We start from the raw sequence: 16,603 nt of genomic DNA, 5'->3' as shown, positions 1-16,603 counted from the left end.
CTCATTGGCCGTAATCCGATCCCAATCCGATCTGATACTTATTGTGGGACTAGTTGGAACCATGGAATTCTATATGGAGACAACCATACTCCGTATTTACCTAGTACTCAATCTCGTATTTGATAAGCTTTCTCAAGCCTTAGCCAAGCCTTGCTGAAGTCTGGCCATTCAACCATTCCTCTAAACAGCAGAAATTCAGAGATTATCCGGTCCACCGGCTTGATCAGATACCAATAATGTGGATCCCTTGTTAGACGCTAGTAATTTTCAAAACCAACAATTGACCCTTATCAATCAGTTCCATCCCACGTTTTTCTTTCGTCTTTTTTGATCCCTCAACCTTCAACATCTTTTGTCCCTTTTGTTCATAGTCAAAATGGGTAATAATAAGGTATTTGCCGTTACTGGTAAGTGTAATTGAGCCTCACCAGCTTTTCTATTTTTGACCTTTTGCAATAGTTTTCTTCATCTGTTTCAGAGAATGTCTGGAGACTACGGTGGTTGTATCCGTTCTGCTGGCTTTCTTGAGACAGACTCTGGGAGAAAGAGAAGAAACCAAAGATGTCTATAAAAAGCTGGTCAAGCAAGTATGGTGGGGATGTGGGTTGGGATTGGCTATCTGTTTGGCTGTGGGAGCTGGCATGATCGGTGCCTTCTATGGCCTGGGCACAGATACCTTCTCTAGCACAGAAGACATCTGGGAGGGTGTTTTAGGAATTATTGCCTCCTTGATCATTACAGTGATGGGTGCTGCCCTTCTTCGTGTCTCAAAGCTACAGGAAAAGTGGCGGCTAAAGCTGGCCAAGGCACTTGCGACAGAGCACGACCCCGATGAGAGTCGCAAGGCTAAATTGAAGCGATGGATGGAGAAGTATGTCATGTTCTTCCTTCCGTTCATCACTGTTCTTCGCGAGGGCTTGGAAGCTGTTGTCTATGTTGGAGGTGTTGGCTTAGGTCTTCCTGCCTCGTCCTTCCCCCTCGCTGTAGTCTGTGGTCTGTTTGCTGGATTCGTCGTTGGATTTATTATCTATAAGTAAGTTCACCATGATCGTATACCTAAGTATCATGGTCGATGCTAATCTTTTGCTCAGAGGTGGACGAGAGTCATCTATGCAGATCTTCTTGATCATCTCAACTTGCTTCCTTTACCTTGTTGCCGGTGGTTTGTTCTCTCGTGGTATCTGGTACTTTGAAAACAATGCCTGGAACAAGATAATAGGAGGTGATGCATCTGAGACTGGCTCTGGTCCAGGATCTTACGACATCTCAAAGAGCGTCTGGCACGTCAACTGCTGCAACCCTGAAATCGGTGGTGGTGGTGGTTGGGGTATCTTCAACGCCTTGTTCGGTTGGACCAACTCGGCCGACTACGGTTCAGTGATTGGATACAATATGTACTGGATCAGTGTCATGGTCGGCTACTCCCTGATGATTTTCCGTGAGCGACGAGGCGAGATTCCATACATCGACCCTGCCATGCATCAAGTGAAGTGTGTCAAGGCCCGAACCAGAGCCTTTATCTTCCGTCAGACCTACGAAGAGCCTGAGCGTACTTACGGCAAATACCGATTTGCCCAACCGGAAGTACCAGTCATGAAAAACATGTCAGAGTCGGAGAAGACCGGCTATCTGGCCTCTACTCTTGTTCAGCGATCTGAATCTTAGATATGATTTGATGATTGAAAAGTTGATGTTGGTGCAAAAGCAGAACTATGATACCTATGTGAAAATTTTGATTTCAATAGCATGACCATGAATGAAGTATTTTGAATCTCACTGTATCTGCAAATCTGAGTACTCCGTACAAAACCAGTAATTTAAAAAAGCAAGTGGAATGGATCTTACTTGCCAAGGTGCCAAGATGAACTAGCTGAATCATGCCGCACCGGAATTTTCAACCTTGGAAAAGCTTGTACTATGGAATACCCTGGGCATCTTACGTCCTTACACACCTGGGCCGTGTTGCCCAAGTGGAAACTTGTCCGTGTCCCGAGTAATTCCATTCAAACGTTCCATTCAACCTTGAAAACCAATGAACCTCCAGGGCTCATCGGCATCAGCCGCCATACTAGGGTATATACTTATCCACCAGAACACCCCGTGCTCCACCCTTGGAACGATGTCAACTTGATTACCCCGCAGCATATGATTATAACCTTAGAAGGTTCTTTTGATCAGATAAAGCCGAGAATGGGCCGACTTCGGCACATCGGGACGCTAGGTTGTTGACCTATTCCAAACTCAGTGAAGTTTACCTATGTAGTCACGAGGTCTCTAGCTCCGAGTACATACGGTGTGAGCAATGGCTCCATTCAATTAACAGTAAACCTTGGAAGTAAGTTAGACTAATACTAATACTAATACTAATAATTTAGTGTTGTGAACTGAGGCCGGGCCTTTTAGAATTGATTTTTATCAATCAGATAATCGGGTGGCGCCACACTTAACGGGCCATATCAATCGGGAGAAATTTTCTACTTTGTATTGATCAGGAGAAAATCTCTAAAATTGATGAATAGGCGAAAAAGGAGATGAAACCTAGATATCCACTTGGTCTGTGCTACTTACTCTGTACAGTTTCCAAAGTTGAGATAGCTGTGTATTTTTCACTTGAATCTCCCAATCTCACTACAATGGGGTTATCTGGTCAGTAAATGTTTCACTTGGGCACTGCTTGGAAAGATCTGACTGAAACCTTGAGGATCCAAGATTGATAGTTTTTGACTCAAATTCATTATTATCCTCATCGGCGTCTCAGAAACCAAGGTTGAAGGTCAAATTTGTTTTTATAATAATTAATCTCTGTGTTTTCCCCTTTATTTCTCCCCAGTCCCCGTTACCTACCTAGCGAGGTAAGCAGTGGATTTTCCCAACTGAGACCTCGATGTTGAGTTTTGTGGAACAGTTTTGATATCTACCTAAATTTCTATGAGCACGTGAGAAACATTAGGACTATTTTTTAGTAAAAAAACTTTTCCTCAATAACACCATTAACTGGATCCTTGTAAAGATGGTACTTTACACCTATAATTCCATTGTCCTCAAATTCAAGAGCCAAGCATCTGATGCGAGCCTGCAGCTTGATGTCGGCAGGCTGATAATCAGTACCAGCTATGATATTGGCTGCGTTCTCTTCAATCGATATATAGCGCCTTACAACCTGCGTTGCCATAGTAGAGTCCCATAGTCCTTCTCGGCGCTGGCAAACCGAAAGCATAGCCAGGGCATGATGCCGAATAGACGCGACTCGGCACTGAGTGGAGACCACATAAAGAGGCGTCACAATGCCAAGAGACAGCGAGAACGTAGGAGAGACTGATTTTGAATGCTTGGGACGAAGAGGAGGGTTGGTTGACTTGTTACTCGCTACAGATGGCAATACATACTGCGATCGTACACCCAGAGAGAAAGACTGCGTGAAAGTAGATGGTATATTGAGAATCTCTGTCGCAAGTGACGTTATAGTAGCGTATTTGTCCACATGTTTGTCCCAGCTCAACTGTGGATCAGGCAAACTCAACTGCAGTAATAGATTGAAGAGGATATTCCAGATCTTGAGTATCTTGATATCGCGATTTTCATTCTCCGGCGGTGTCTTCTCTAACCATTCTTCAAAGATGGCCATCCAGATCGTCAAGTCTTGACGAATTTCAGCATATTCGGCTTTGATAGACTGAGCTTTTGCGAGGAACTCAAAGGCTTGGCCCTGCAAGGGCTCCAGTAAGAAATCGCACACAGCCCCGAAACGTGTGAAGCGATAATAGAGCCATTGAAACGCGATTAGTATCTCTTGGGCCGTTAGCGGTCGCGAGATATCGCTGATAGAGAGTGGCATAGATCTTCTCGATCGAGGAAGTGCATATGTAAGCGCTTCTGCCGGTCCACCATATATCTCTAATATTTGATTCTCGAGGATGGCAAAGACCTGTGTGATTGCTTCTGGGGGTATGTACAAGGGAGTGGTAGAGCGAGCAAATCTTGTTTGTTGCTGGATAATTTTGAGCCCCGAGGTTGCGTGCTGGAAAGCAGATTTGTAATTACCCTGTAGACATTCAAAGCAGAAGAAAAGAATACAGGCGATTAGGTAGGTGTCGCTAGTTTTAGGGGAGTGAGGCTGCACGGCCACTAGTTGTCGGATCGCTTTATTGTAATGAAATAGAGTAAATAGAGAATCTTCATCGATCTTCGATTTACCAGCTGAACCGAAGACAAAAGAGCGATGCAAAGAGCCGATGGCAACTGCGATAGTTCTGATGATTGGTTCGTGATAGGTCGCCTGCAGCAGGAACATGCCAATATCCGAACCAAAACAGTGGGAGGTCTGAGCTTGGAAGAACTCCAAAGATTGATATTCAGCGTCAGAAATCAGCTCTGTTGACTGTGGGATTTTCCACATTGAATACATAGGCTGTGAGAGATTGGGGATGTGCTGTATGATGTGAAAGTTCCCTGTAGGCGACTTTGGCCCAGACTGAGGTTTTGGGTAGTCACATTCTCTTCCAGTAGATTTGCATCTATGGCAGAAGGGCTTCTCCTCGTCACATTTCACCCGACGTATTCTAGGGAAACTTTTATCAGTATCAAATGAATGATAGATAGAGATCACTCAGCAGAGTAGTTCCAAGGTTATGACGTCCAAGTTGCTTATGATGGCTTCTGACTTACTTACAAGTAGAGCAGCCCGTGCGGGATCTGCCCTTTGAAACCCTTTGAGAAGTTCCCGCCATGCTAGTAGTAGGCTGAAGAGGAAGCTATTAGCCCTTAGCATGGATTTATTCTAATTTAATAGGATGACTCAAAAGCTTTTGAGAGTGCGCTAATCAAGGTTTAAGACTCAAATTTCGCCCCCAATAGTTGAGACAGTGTAGCTGATCACATTAAACCTATTCTGACTAGCGTTACCAAGTGGTGGGGGTTGATTGGTTTCGTGTCAAACTTAGGTTGGAGGAAGTTGGAAGCCTGAAGAGCTATCGCTGAAACTCAGAAGTACGAAGGCCTCCCAACCAAGATTGAAGACGATGTGCTTTTAAAACATATAACATATTCAAGCCATAAAACGCTACCTGGGCACATACATTGGAAGTGGTCAAAAGCTGACAATAATGTGGGCAGGCTGACCGAACAAATCAAGAGTCAAAAAGGTCTGGAACAAGTTCAAAGTCTAAGGGCCAGTGGTACTAGACTGTCAATTTAAGATTAAAAACAAAACGTGATGTTTTGGTAGATTAGGTAATGAGCTTAATTAGAGACCAGAAGCAAAGGCGGTGCGATTAATGCCACTCGGTCGAACTTTCGACGCCCTTCAGACAGCAAGACGATATGGCTGAAAGATCTGGTCAGCTCCTGGCTCCAGCGACTCCGACATACGTTCTTCGTGGTCATTCTACCCCAATACACGCACTCCACATTTTCTCGCAGAATTTGAGACTCATATCTGGAGATGCTGATGGCTGGATTGTCATCTGGGATCTGGTCACTAAACGACCAGTGACGGTATGGAAGGCCCATAGAGGTGCAGTACTCGAAGTGAAGGGATTTAGCCAGGTCTCTGGCGGAACAGAAATCTATACGTAAGATATTGCAAGAAATCAGATCTGGCATGGTTATGTGCTGAATATCCTTGATAGACATGGTCGCGATCACAAACTCTGTGTATGGAGGATCCGGCTTGAAGATGAACCGTTTCTCGATAAAACTCTCCCGGTGGAGGCATTTGAGTTGGATAAAGAGCGCCTAGAGAAAAGAGCCCAACCGTGGCTTCTTCATTCTCTACCTGTCAATGCGTTGAATTTCTGCGCCTTTTCTATAGCATTTATCGATACGAGTGGGGCTACATCTTTGGGAAATACTCAAAAGCAAGAAACTTCCACACGCGCCCAGATCCTTTTTGCAGTGCCAAATGCCATGGATTCGGGAGGAATTGATATTTTTCATCTGCCGTCCGAGCGACGAGTTACCACCATCAAATCAGACCCCGCAGTTCAGACGGGTATGCTGATGGCCGTCAGCATCTTTGTGGGACCATTGAGTGATCTCTATGTGGCCTCAGCTTATGAAGATGGTCAAGTCATGGTCTTCACTTACAAAGAACCTCTCACATCGGCCAGTTTTGAGGCCTCTAACATATCTTCCAATCCGTGGAAGTGGGAGAGAATCTATGTCTGCCGCCCTCACTCACAGCCAGTCCTTTCTATCGATGTCGCCCCTACGTGCGACTACTTCATATCTTCGTCTGCCGATGCCTTGATTATAAAGCATCCCATTCCCGGACCTGTCACCGTTGACGATGTCCCTATTGTGAACTATATGGAAGAAAGTCCTTTAAAGACGATTGATACAAAACACTCTGGCCAGCAGGGGATACGAATTCGCAATGATGGGAAGATTTTTGCTACTGCTGGATGGGATAGTCGGGTTAGGGTGTATTCAGCCAAGACGATGAAGGAGTTAGCTGTGCTAAAGTGGCACAAGGACGGTTGTTACTGCATTGTGTTTGGTGAAATCAACCCTACCTCTCAATCAACACCCTCCATCCCATCCAATGACACGGGAACGGAATGGACAATACAGCAACCAGATCAGCAGATCGTACAAGCGCGCAGCTTTTCCTTGACAGCTATTCAAAACCAACGAAGTCAAAAAGTGCAGCATACACACTGGCTAGCAGCCGGTTCAAAGGATGGAAAAATTTCATTATGGGATATCTATTGAAATCAATGCTCATGCTTTTATCTAATGACGGAAAGAAAATAGAGCCAACCATAGAGCAAGATCAAGCCAGGTTGAATTCGCCCGCTGCAGACATATGCTCCTTCATCTTGGCTCTCATCTTCCGCGAGGCCTCGGACACATTGGCTGTAGTTGGGGCGTCTTCATCGGCCTTTCTCTTCTGGCCAGCAGCTCCTCTGCGTTCCTTGAATTCCTTCTTTGAGTCCTCCTTTCCAGGGCGCAGACCAGGGACATTGATCTTACCCGGGCGATCCCGAAGGGCAAAGGCCTTGGCAAGATGTCCGAGATGAAGCTCCTTGATGTCGAACATACTCCGCTCGCTAGCAATGTGGGTTGCGTATGCACGGACATGCGACTGGTACGCCTTACGCGCCATTTCCAAGTACTCTGGGTACTCCAGAGCCCATCGCTCGACATCCATCTGCCAGTCGGTGGTTTTCTCCTCCCAGTTCTTGCTTTTTGAGTCCACAGTGACACCAAAGCCACGCTTTAGAATTTCGGTGGCGTCGGTACGAGTGAGTGCTTTACCACCGTCGCGATAACCTCTCTTGAGAATCTCGACATAGTTCTCTTCACAGCCCGGCTGGAGGAATATCAATGCGCGACCGTCGCGGCCGACACGGGCGGTACGACCGATACGATGTGTGTGATCCTCTGCGCTGAAAGCAGGGTCGTATTCGATGACCAGATCGACGTTCGGCAGATCCAAACCACGAGCAGCAACATCGGTACAGATCATAACAGCAGCTTCCTTGCTAGAAGAGAAGGAGTTGAGGGTGGCGGTTCGGACGTGTTGGGGGAGAGAACCGTGTAGTCGATGGAGGACGACCGGGTTTCTATGAGTAGAGAATGCCAAGCCAGGTCCAATAGTGCCGTGTGAGTTAAGAGTTTCTGGCTGTTTTGGCTTTTCCTTGACATCGCTTTCGCTTTCACTGTCGCTACTGTCGTCCTTCTGTCGTTCACCGTGTTTTCGTGTCAGAACTTCGAAGTGGAAATCCACAGAGTCGGCACAAGAAATGAAAACGATAGCCTTCATCACAGAGCCCTTGCGAATGAATGTTCGCTTCAGTAATGCGGTCAGCGAAACTAGACGCAACTTTGCGGGAACCACTGCGTAGGATTGCTTCAACTGGGCAGGAACGCGGAAGGTATCCTCCTCGTCCTTCAATTTTTGGGTTTCCTCATTCTCATCGGCAGGGTCTGCCTTGATATGGATAGCATCCTTCAAACTGATTTCTCCCAATCGTTGCACGTTCATCTTCAGCGTAGCAGAACATAGAATAGTCGTCCTCCGTGTTGGTACGCCAGGAATTCGGCTCGGTCGTTGTCTGGCGTCAAGTTTCTTAACAATACCCTGTAATTCCTCCTCAAAGCCCATATCCATCAAGCGATCGCCTTCGTCCAGGACCAACCATCGCACATTGCTCACATCCAATACTTGTGTATTGTCTAGATGATCAGCCAAGCGACCAGGTGTAGCAACCAAAATATTCAAGCCCTTTCTCAAGCGTGCCTTTTCTGACTTTTTCTTCTCTCCACCAATCACGGTACCACCAACAAGCCAGTTTGCACATCGGAGGAGGTTTTCCAGTACAACGGAGATCTGCTTGCACAGCTCACGGGTCGGAGCAAGCACAATCGCGAAAAGCCCACTGTCACGGTGAAGGCCAGCTTCCTTGCCTGCTCTCGAGAGATCCATGATCCGTTGCACCAGAGGAAGAAGATATGCTAGAGTCTTTCCTGACCCAGTCTCTGCCTGAATGAATGCGTCGGTCTCCTCCTTGAGTAGTTGTTCGATTGAGCTTTTCTGAATAGCTGTCGGCGCCTTGAGTTCAAGCTTTGTGAGTAGATGCGCCGCCAAGCTTGGCGACAAACCAAGGTTTGTAAATGTATCAAGTCCATCTATCAGCGGCGCATTGGTGGGTTTGGCATCCTCGAAAACTTCGTCAGACTTGGGTTCTGGAACATTTTTTGATTCTGGATTGCTGGTGAATAGCGACGAAACGAATTCTTTGGGGTGCTGGTGCTGTGCCTTTTGTCCAGATCGCGACCGATGACCGGGTGCTCTGTCTGGTCCCTCAAACGAGTCGTCTGTTCTTTGGCGTTTTGTAGGCCTTACTGCAGGTATTTGAATCTTGTTCGGGTTCTTCGAATCAGCGTTTCTTTTTTCGGCATCTCCGTTTCCAGTAGAGATGTGTTGAGAGCGCTTCTTCGCAGTGAGACGATCTCGCCATGTTCCTCCCTTAAACTTGGCGTCGGGCTTGATGACATTGTCTGCAATAGCAAAGTTCAGGAGCATTCCATCGTCAGCCATGATTGCAAATTTAATTTCCCGGTGATCGGGTTGCGTCTTGAGAAAAACTTTTGCCAAAGCGTTTGCTATCGATACTTTTTTTTCTTGCGGAATATCTTCGGCCCGAGCCCTACGACCCAGCCCTACTTACCGCTTTCGAGTATCAGAGGCAGATAAGTTCTGCTTTTCTTCTCTCCTCTTCTCATAACTTATGCAAAAGAGACAAACTTATAGTATCGAGAATGCAACTGATATTACATTCGCCAACAATTTAAACAAGCAGACAATGGGCTCTTTGTCAAATTATACCAACGACGCAGCATTTCACTAGACAACATCAATCAACTAATCTCATAGTAAGGGTTTTATCTAAGATCATCTTTATGGGATTTGAAGTACCATAGCTGATAGAACCTAGCTAAAAATTCCATAACTGCGGACAACGGAGTAGGTACTGTGGGCCTAGAAGGTAATCCACAGCGCTATCGCTTGACAACATCCCCGAAGGGAAAAGCGAAAGAGAGAATGCAACAAAAATAGAGCAGGCACGACTTATCGAAGCATTTTTCATTGATTAAGTGCGGAGCCTAATTATCCGAATCAGACATTCAGTGTTTACTGCATTCATCAGTTAGCCCTCGAAAAATTATCTGTTATAAACAAGCTTCAACTTGATGCGTTCATCGGACATCACTGTCTGTTTTCAAGGGCAGGTTGGATATTGAAAAAACCAACCCGCTCCTTACAATGCGACAGGTTTCAAAATGGGTGTGGCAATAAATCTGTGATGAGCGTTTCCTAGGTATCTTCTCCCTCTTCATGATAGTCTTCGCACCGCATTCTGGAACATCGTCAGATTCTAGTACTCGGAATATAGCTTATTTGTGGTTGAGGTGTAAATCATTTTTTTTTTCAAAAACTTTGCTGCTCTTGCGAACGAAGAACACGCTAGTCCTTAAAAGTGAAAGAGAAATTCTGAACAAGTGGTTCAATAAAGCCCTACCCTCTTGGTCTTCCTTTCCATTTTGATATCTACAATACCTCTGCTGAGAGCATATGCTGCCTATTCGGTATAGTATCCTCCGAGATATCGAACGTACTTAACATAATATTCATATTGCATAAGCTCAGCTAAGGAAATGAAAAGTTGCGAGAAGACCTTTACAAAGGCAATACAATTTAATATATAACATCCCTACCTGGGAGGTATCGCTGGAGATGATGCAATAATAGAAGATGCAGGAGATAGTTGATATAGTGAGTGATATATTAGCTACGAATGAGAGCCACTAAACTTAGTATAAATCTCGGTATAATGTTTTTCTGTATAGAGTAGCTCAATCTCAAATCTAGTGAGATTCCATTCTAACATGAAACCACATTCTGCGCATTATCCAAGACGTACTTCGGACATAACGGTTCAGCGCTTATAAATATACTCGATCTTGTAGGATTCCCTATATAGATATAGGCTGATCGGCGAATGTCTTGTATGAGCTGTGTCAAACCAGGGTTGTGTTTGTTTTGTTTGTATGACCCACTGTAGTTAAAAAATGAAGTTCAATTCATTTGGGGCATTTGAATGATTGGTCAGTTTCAAGGATCTGATAAGCCGGTTTTGCATATATGTAACCCATGTGAGCGGTCCATAATAAATTATTAATTTATTAAAGGCGCTAGACAACTTTAACGGCACTAGTCTTGTTAAAGTTTCCACTGACATGCCAAGTGAGGACCTCGGGAGGTTTCAAGTCCGAGGATAATTGCAACCAGAGCTTCTGAAAAAGTCAAAGGCCGAAACCAATGGATCTAATGGGATTGGATCAGTTTTGGGCTAATCACCGTGGGACCACGGGACATAGATGCAACATCATGTTAAGATAAGTTAGGAAAAGAAAAGGGACCTCAGAGGCTATATGTGGAGTATTGTCACAGAAAGGATCAAAGTGGCTTGCGACTAGCACATAACCTTGCACTAGTACTCATCCTGTAGGAATTTTCGGGACGTTCAAGATGTCGATCACCTTGGCTTATAACCGGCTGAGCGGTTAGTTTAATAGCTTTTCCTTGAATGACGATCTATGAGAAATGATGGCTCTTCTGCAGTACCTACCTAGGTAAGTGTGTATTGAGATTCCAGAGTAGCCTTATAAAACGGGAGCACAAACAATAGCCTCGGGACTCAATTAAGCTACTAGTTTACACCTGAGAACAGCGGATGTGGAGAGTTATCTATGCAAATGGGACTCGACGATCTCCATGAGTATGAAGAGCTCTCTTGACTAGTGTGGATACAGAGTCTGGAGTATTCAACATTCGTTTCACTACCTATCAGTGGCGATCTTTCAAAAATTATGTACCTCAGACTCTGCAGCTTCTAAATACTTACAGGAAGGCATAAAACGCCCCCTAAGATTCAGTCCAGGCATAGCCACGTGACGAACGCTGTAAGACTCAAGAAAAGGGGGTTTCACTGCGTTTTCCTAGTGGATAGATGATTCTATTTATTCTGGAACATTTTCCAAGATGTAACCCCATATGAAGGAATGACGCGAGAGGTGCATGGTAATGGCGATTCGTTTTATACGCCACACCCCACTAAGACTAACTCCCAAGGTTGGGGTGTCAGCCAAAAGGAGGCGCCACAAAGTACACTAAAACACTAAAATTACGACAAATCAAAAAGGGCTTTAGTGCATTTCTGACTTCTGCTAACTTCTGACAGTAGCCCGTTACGCAATATTGAAATAATTACTAGCTCTGGAGGTGGAGCTCTGGGGACTGGAAGGTTTCATATTCGCGTGGAGATGATCTCTACCATTTTGAGAGTAGGTATACTTTGTAGATAAGGTCATAATCAAATCAGTCCGAATGGGGATCATTCTCCGAGTGTACCTAAATGCATGCATGAACTGTGTCACTGTCTACTAGGCATACTGCTTCATCTATTCTGGGATCTTTGGTGATCGATGTCATTCACTCTCTTGGATATGAAGGATAGAGATAGAGTTTGATGCCCTGAAGAGCAGAAATATTAATTGTTTAACGTTTCAATATAAGCTCGACGACATCGGGTGGATCCTTTTGAATTTTTATACGCAATCAGTAATTCAGAGTGTAGAACAACTCCGAAAAATACTGCCTTACGAAGATTCAATAGTTGGAGGATTCAAAAGCCTTTGGATCTCACCTGAGGTTTTGCTTGGGCTTTTAGTTCTTATTTGTCTTTGAATACTCTACACACTTGCAGACCCCAGGACACTTAGGTTAACTTCTCCTACCTTTTTATATCTATTTAAAGCTAGGCTCCTATATAAGTGGTCTTGAGCTGAAGCCGGAGTCGGAGCCATGAACCAGAGTACAATTACACCTGCCCTTCAACCGCCGGTGGGCCAAACATCAAACTTCATTGATCCAGTTTCAAGTGGCACTAAGTTTCTGGTGATTAATTGCATTTTCTTGCCTCTGGCTTTTCTTGCCTTAGGTATAAGAACATGGACTCGAATATTTGTTGTACGAAGTTTCCGTATGGATGATTGTATGTTCAAATCTATTCTTTGAGTTGAAGATACTGAGCTAACACTCCTGAACAGTTTTGATGCTCATTTCATTTGTAAGTTCGTAGCAGTGAATGAGAGGTAACAAGGTACTGATCACATTTTCTACTAGCTATTATCGTGCTCTCTGACTGGAGTGACACTGAATTGTAAGACGTACCGACAGATCCGATACCTCCAAGGCTACTTTACTAACCTGAAAAGTGCTGAACTGGGGCCTGGGAAAACACATGTGGGACGTTCCACTCACTTCAGTCTCGCCACACTTCAATAAGGTTTGTTCATACTCCCGATTAAAGTTTTTGGACAAAAATTGACATCAGAAATACAAGCTTAACTTGATTGCGGCTATTATCTACTGCGCAGCTACCGGATTTACCAAGTGCTCTGTACTCGTCTTCTACCTTCGCATTTTTCCTAGTCGGAAATTTCACACAGCTGTTTGGACACTGGTATTTATTGCCGCGGGATACAGTTTCGCCAGCATTCTAGCCAACATCTTCAGTTGCAATCCTATTGCTAAATCTTGGGATGAGACAATAATAGGCGGAACCTGCATCAATCGACCTGTATTCTATTTTGCAAATGCAGGCCTGGGTATCTTTACAGATTTCGCAACGGTGGCGATTCCAATGTAAGTTGCTGGAAGCATTTGAGACTTGAAGCTAGACTGACTCGTTCAAAAGTCCCTGGCTTCGTATATTGCAATTACCAATGCGACAGAAAATCGCAGTCGGTATCATTTTAGCAATGGGATGCTTGTAAGTTGCACTGGCCAGCATGTCAAATTATAATCTTGCTAATATGAATGTATAGCGTTGGAATAGTCAGCTGTATCCGTCTATCCAGTGTCTACGATCTTTACAATAGCACTGACCTAACATGTGAGTTCAGAACTACTTAAATATCCAGATTACGCAAAGGAAGAGGACTTACTATTTGTTTCAGGGTCAACTACCAATGCACTCATGTGGTGCACTATTGAACTGAACCTGGGAATCGTCGGGGGCAGTGTCACAGCAATCAGACCCTTCATTAAGAAATATTTCCCAGAGCTGTTGGGCAGCACTAAGTCATATGCTACATCGAGATCTCGCAAATACGGTCATCCCCTCGGATCTACGAGCGCCCAGGCCAGTAAACAACTCAATTTGACGAACCGAGAGAACCGTTATACAGTAACAACGCTTACTACACTCCGAGGACCGGATAATGATAGTGAAGAGTTCATACTATCGAACATTAAGCCTGAAGGTCAGGCTACAGACTCCGGCATTATCCGGACAGTTACTTTTGACGTGAAAAATACTTTGGAAGCGGAAAGTCCATTGTGATGAACGATCGTTATCAATTTCCTTACTACTACTCGATACCCACAATTTTAATTTATTTGATGATACATTTTACCGCTACATAGTTACCTGATAACCCATACGTAATATTCTACGGGGTTCGGAGTACGGAGTAAGGATCAATTGATGTTTTTCAAGGTTTTCAATTACCTGGTAGCATTGACCATTGCTTTTCCAATGTTGTTTTAGTGTGGAGTAGCTGAAGTGGATGACTACCCACCTGGGCACAGATCGGCAACAACAGCGGTCAGACCGGATACAAAGGAGAGATTTGCGGTTGATTATTGTACCGATTACGGAGATATTTGTTGAATCTCCGGAGATCAACGGTACCTTTCCTTGATCCAGTCAGGGCCGAACCATTCATTCCACGTGTAGTATGGGGTAGTTATGCAGGTTCGTATTGTATCCATCTTCCCAGTCTTGGTTGACGGATTCAACTAGTGATTCAAAGAGGGCTAGTAAATGCCCCGCAGGGCTTATGCTAGCGCCAAGCCAGGTAAACAAAACTAAAATTTTCATGGATTGGGAATTAGGAAAGGACAGGATGACCGGATTAGGAAGCACTAATTTACATGGATTATGCCATTTACTCCGATAGCCGCACTAGAGCTTTCTCTTAAATGATTACTGCTGTTTCAATTTCACCTTCCATCATACTTTAGCCCAAGATGCGTGTTACAACATTTTTGCTGCCCGTGGCGGCTTCCGCCATCTCTGTCTCTGTCTCTGTCGATCTCTCTAATTCAATCAGCTATGGCTGTGATGCTTTGAATAAACCAGTCAGTGATGCTGTATTTTCGCCCGATAGCACAGTATATGACTACGAGACCAAGCAATTCTGGTCAAATACCGAGATCATGTCTCCAGCATGTGTTTTTCGCCCACAGTCCAGTAGTCAACTAGCAGAGGGCTTGGATGCCCTTGTGAAAAGTAACTCTCAGTTTGCTGTTCGTGGTGGTGGCCACATGGGTATTCGGGTATGCTTTTCCCCCATGGTACGGTACAGATAATAAGTGCAAGAATTAAAAGTTCGGCAGGGTTCAAACAATATTAATGGCGGGGTTTTGATTGTCATGTCTAATCTAACGACTCTGGAATTGAACGATGACAAGTCAATTCTGTCGGTTGGATCTGCTTATCGGTATGCCAAAGACCATCCCATCCGTATATTAGACTTTTAGGTGCTGATCATGGTAGATGGGCGGATGTGTACTCCTACTTGGCTCAGTATGACCTGACTGCTGCTGGCGGTCGTCTGGGACCTGTTGGTGTACCCGGTCTGCTTCTTGCTGGTGGTATCAACTTTTATGGTAACCAAGTTGGTTTCTCTTGCAACACTGTTGTAAATTACGAGGTCGTCTTGGCCGATGGATCCATTGTCGAGGCCAACAAGACCCACAACAAAGATCTATTCTGGGCCTTAAAGGGTGGTAGCAGCAACTTCGGCCTAGTCACTCGTTTTGATTTGGAGACTATCAAGTCGCGGAAGGTCTGGGCAGGTAGCTACACAGTGGCGGCGGAATACATTGATCGTTTCCTTGCGGTATGTGATTTTATCTATCCTATTCGTCTCTGCAACTACTGACCTGGGACCATAACAGGCTGCTGCGACCTACGCATCCGACATTTATGATGCCAAGACTCACATTGTACCTGCCCTTGTTCCTGGAGAGACAACTCTGGCATCGGTCATCCTGTTCTATGACAGCGAAAACACCACTTACCCTGATATTTTCAAGCCTTTCACTGACATACCTTCTGTGAGCAACACGCTCGAATTTAAAACCGTTCAAGAATTTGCCGCTGAGAATGGGCAGATGGTTGTTGATGGCATCAAGTAAGACTCATTGAATTATACTGAACTAAGCCCGAGACTAACTAGGCTATAGTGATGTCTTTGTTGCCGGAACTGTCAAGGGCACTACCTATGCTGAGCTCCACCAGGGTATAAGCATCATCAACACTACCTTCTTCAACGAGCTCCCCAAGTTGTACGCCCAAGTCCCATCTGCAAATATTTCCACCATCCAGCTCGATTGGCAGCCCATTGGCGCGGATTGGATCAAGGCATCCGAGGCCGCTGGCGGTAATGCCCTCGGACTGGACTCATCGAATATTTATCTGTGCTATGCCGAGGTTGTCGAGTGGATCGGATCAGCTTATGACGAAATCGTTGCAGAGTGGTTAGAGGAGACCACTTATGCCATCAACAATGCTACTCAAAAGGCTGGTCTCCACGACGCCTTCAACTACATTGGTGATTCAGCTGGCTTCCAGTCTATCTTCCCGGGTTATGGTGCAGAGAACCACGAGAAGCTGGTCAGTATTGCACAAAAGTACGACCCTCACGCTGTCTTCCAGACCATGATGCCCGGTGGCTTCAAGGTCTACTAAACATCTACAGCATGCGTGGAATCGGAACTTTGAAAAGTGAGTACATAGACATAAACAGATAAAACCTTATAATTATCTAAGGTTTCACTTAATATAATTTTTCATGGACATTGGTTAGTCCTACCTTAAATTTATTCCAAATTAGTTTCAGTACCGATCTCTAGGTAAATTCTGTAGTCCTAGGTTGTAAAGGTTCGGAGGTAATCTGAGCGTACCCAGGTAATGTGCTCATAGGAATTTTCATCAATACTTGGAAGGTTTACTTTTTCCATCTG

General features: G+C 44.8%; 6 protein-coding genes across 6 annotated transcripts; 4 read left to right on the top strand and 2 right to left on the bottom strand.

Annotated features, from left to right (window-relative positions):
* Window positions 1–376: 376 nt before the first annotated feature.
* On the top strand, window positions 377–1,665 carry N7495_005343 (FTR1 family protein; the record flags this gene model as incomplete). Its single annotated transcript, XM_057207994.1, has 3 exons — window positions 377–407; window positions 460–1,033; window positions 1,092–1,665. 3 exons carry the CDS (start codon window positions 377–379, stop codon window positions 1,663–1,665), a joined length of 1,179 nt encoding a protein of 392 aa, XP_057061768.1.
* A 1,294-nt stretch (window positions 1,666–2,959) lies between these two features.
* Window positions 2,960–4,396, bottom strand: N7495_005342 (uncharacterized protein; the record flags this gene model as incomplete). The annotated part of the gene is made up of 1 exon (XM_057207993.1): window positions 2,960–4,396. One exon carries the CDS (start codon window positions 4,394–4,396, stop codon window positions 2,960–2,962), a length of 1,437 nt encoding a protein of 478 aa, XP_057061767.1.
* A 923-nt stretch (window positions 4,397–5,319) lies between these two features.
* Window positions 5,320–6,711, top strand: N7495_005341 (WD40 repeat domain-containing protein; the record flags this gene model as incomplete). The annotated part of the gene is made up of 2 exons (XM_057207992.1): window positions 5,320–5,570; window positions 5,628–6,711. 2 exons carry the CDS (start codon window positions 5,320–5,322, stop codon window positions 6,709–6,711), a joined length of 1,335 nt encoding a protein of 444 aa, XP_057061766.1.
* Window positions 6,712–6,772: 61 nt separating this feature from the next.
* Window positions 6,773–9,043, bottom strand: dbp7 (putative ATP-dependent RNA helicase; the record flags this gene model as incomplete). The annotated part of the gene is made up of 1 exon (XM_057207991.1): window positions 6,773–9,043. The coding sequence occupies one exon, from the start codon at window positions 9,041–9,043 to the stop codon at window positions 6,773–6,775; it is 2,271 nt and encodes a 756-aa protein (XP_057061765.1).
* Window positions 9,044–12,370: 3,327 nt separating this feature from the next.
* Window positions 12,371–13,913, top strand: N7495_005339 (uncharacterized protein; the record flags this gene model as incomplete). The annotated part of the gene is made up of 6 exons (XM_057207990.1): window positions 12,371–12,560; window positions 12,784–12,854; window positions 12,903–13,199; window positions 13,266–13,340; window positions 13,396–13,405; window positions 13,528–13,913. The coding sequence occupies 6 exons, from the start codon at window positions 12,371–12,373 to the stop codon at window positions 13,911–13,913; spliced, it is 1,029 nt and encodes a 342-aa protein (XP_057061764.1).
* Window positions 13,914–14,602: 689 nt separating this feature from the next.
* Window positions 14,603–16,328, top strand: N7495_005338 (FAD-binding oxidoreductase; the record flags this gene model as incomplete). Its single annotated transcript, XM_057207989.1, has 5 exons — window positions 14,603–14,911; window positions 14,972–15,075; window positions 15,132–15,477; window positions 15,536–15,771; window positions 15,824–16,328. 5 exons carry the CDS (start codon window positions 14,603–14,605, stop codon window positions 16,326–16,328), a joined length of 1,500 nt encoding a protein of 499 aa, XP_057061763.1.
* Between the last annotated feature and the right edge of the window lie 275 nt (window positions 16,329–16,603).

This window comes from Penicillium taxi (genome assembly GCF_028828555.1).
Source record: "Penicillium taxi strain IBT 34144 chromosome Unknown utg000004l_segment0_segment0, whole genome shotgun sequence".
Classification (NCBI taxonomy): domain Eukaryota; kingdom Fungi; phylum Ascomycota; class Eurotiomycetes; order Eurotiales; family Aspergillaceae; genus Penicillium; species Penicillium taxi.
The sequence above is the reverse complement of the archived record's forward strand: the minus strand, read 5'-3'. Positions and strand labels throughout refer to the sequence as shown.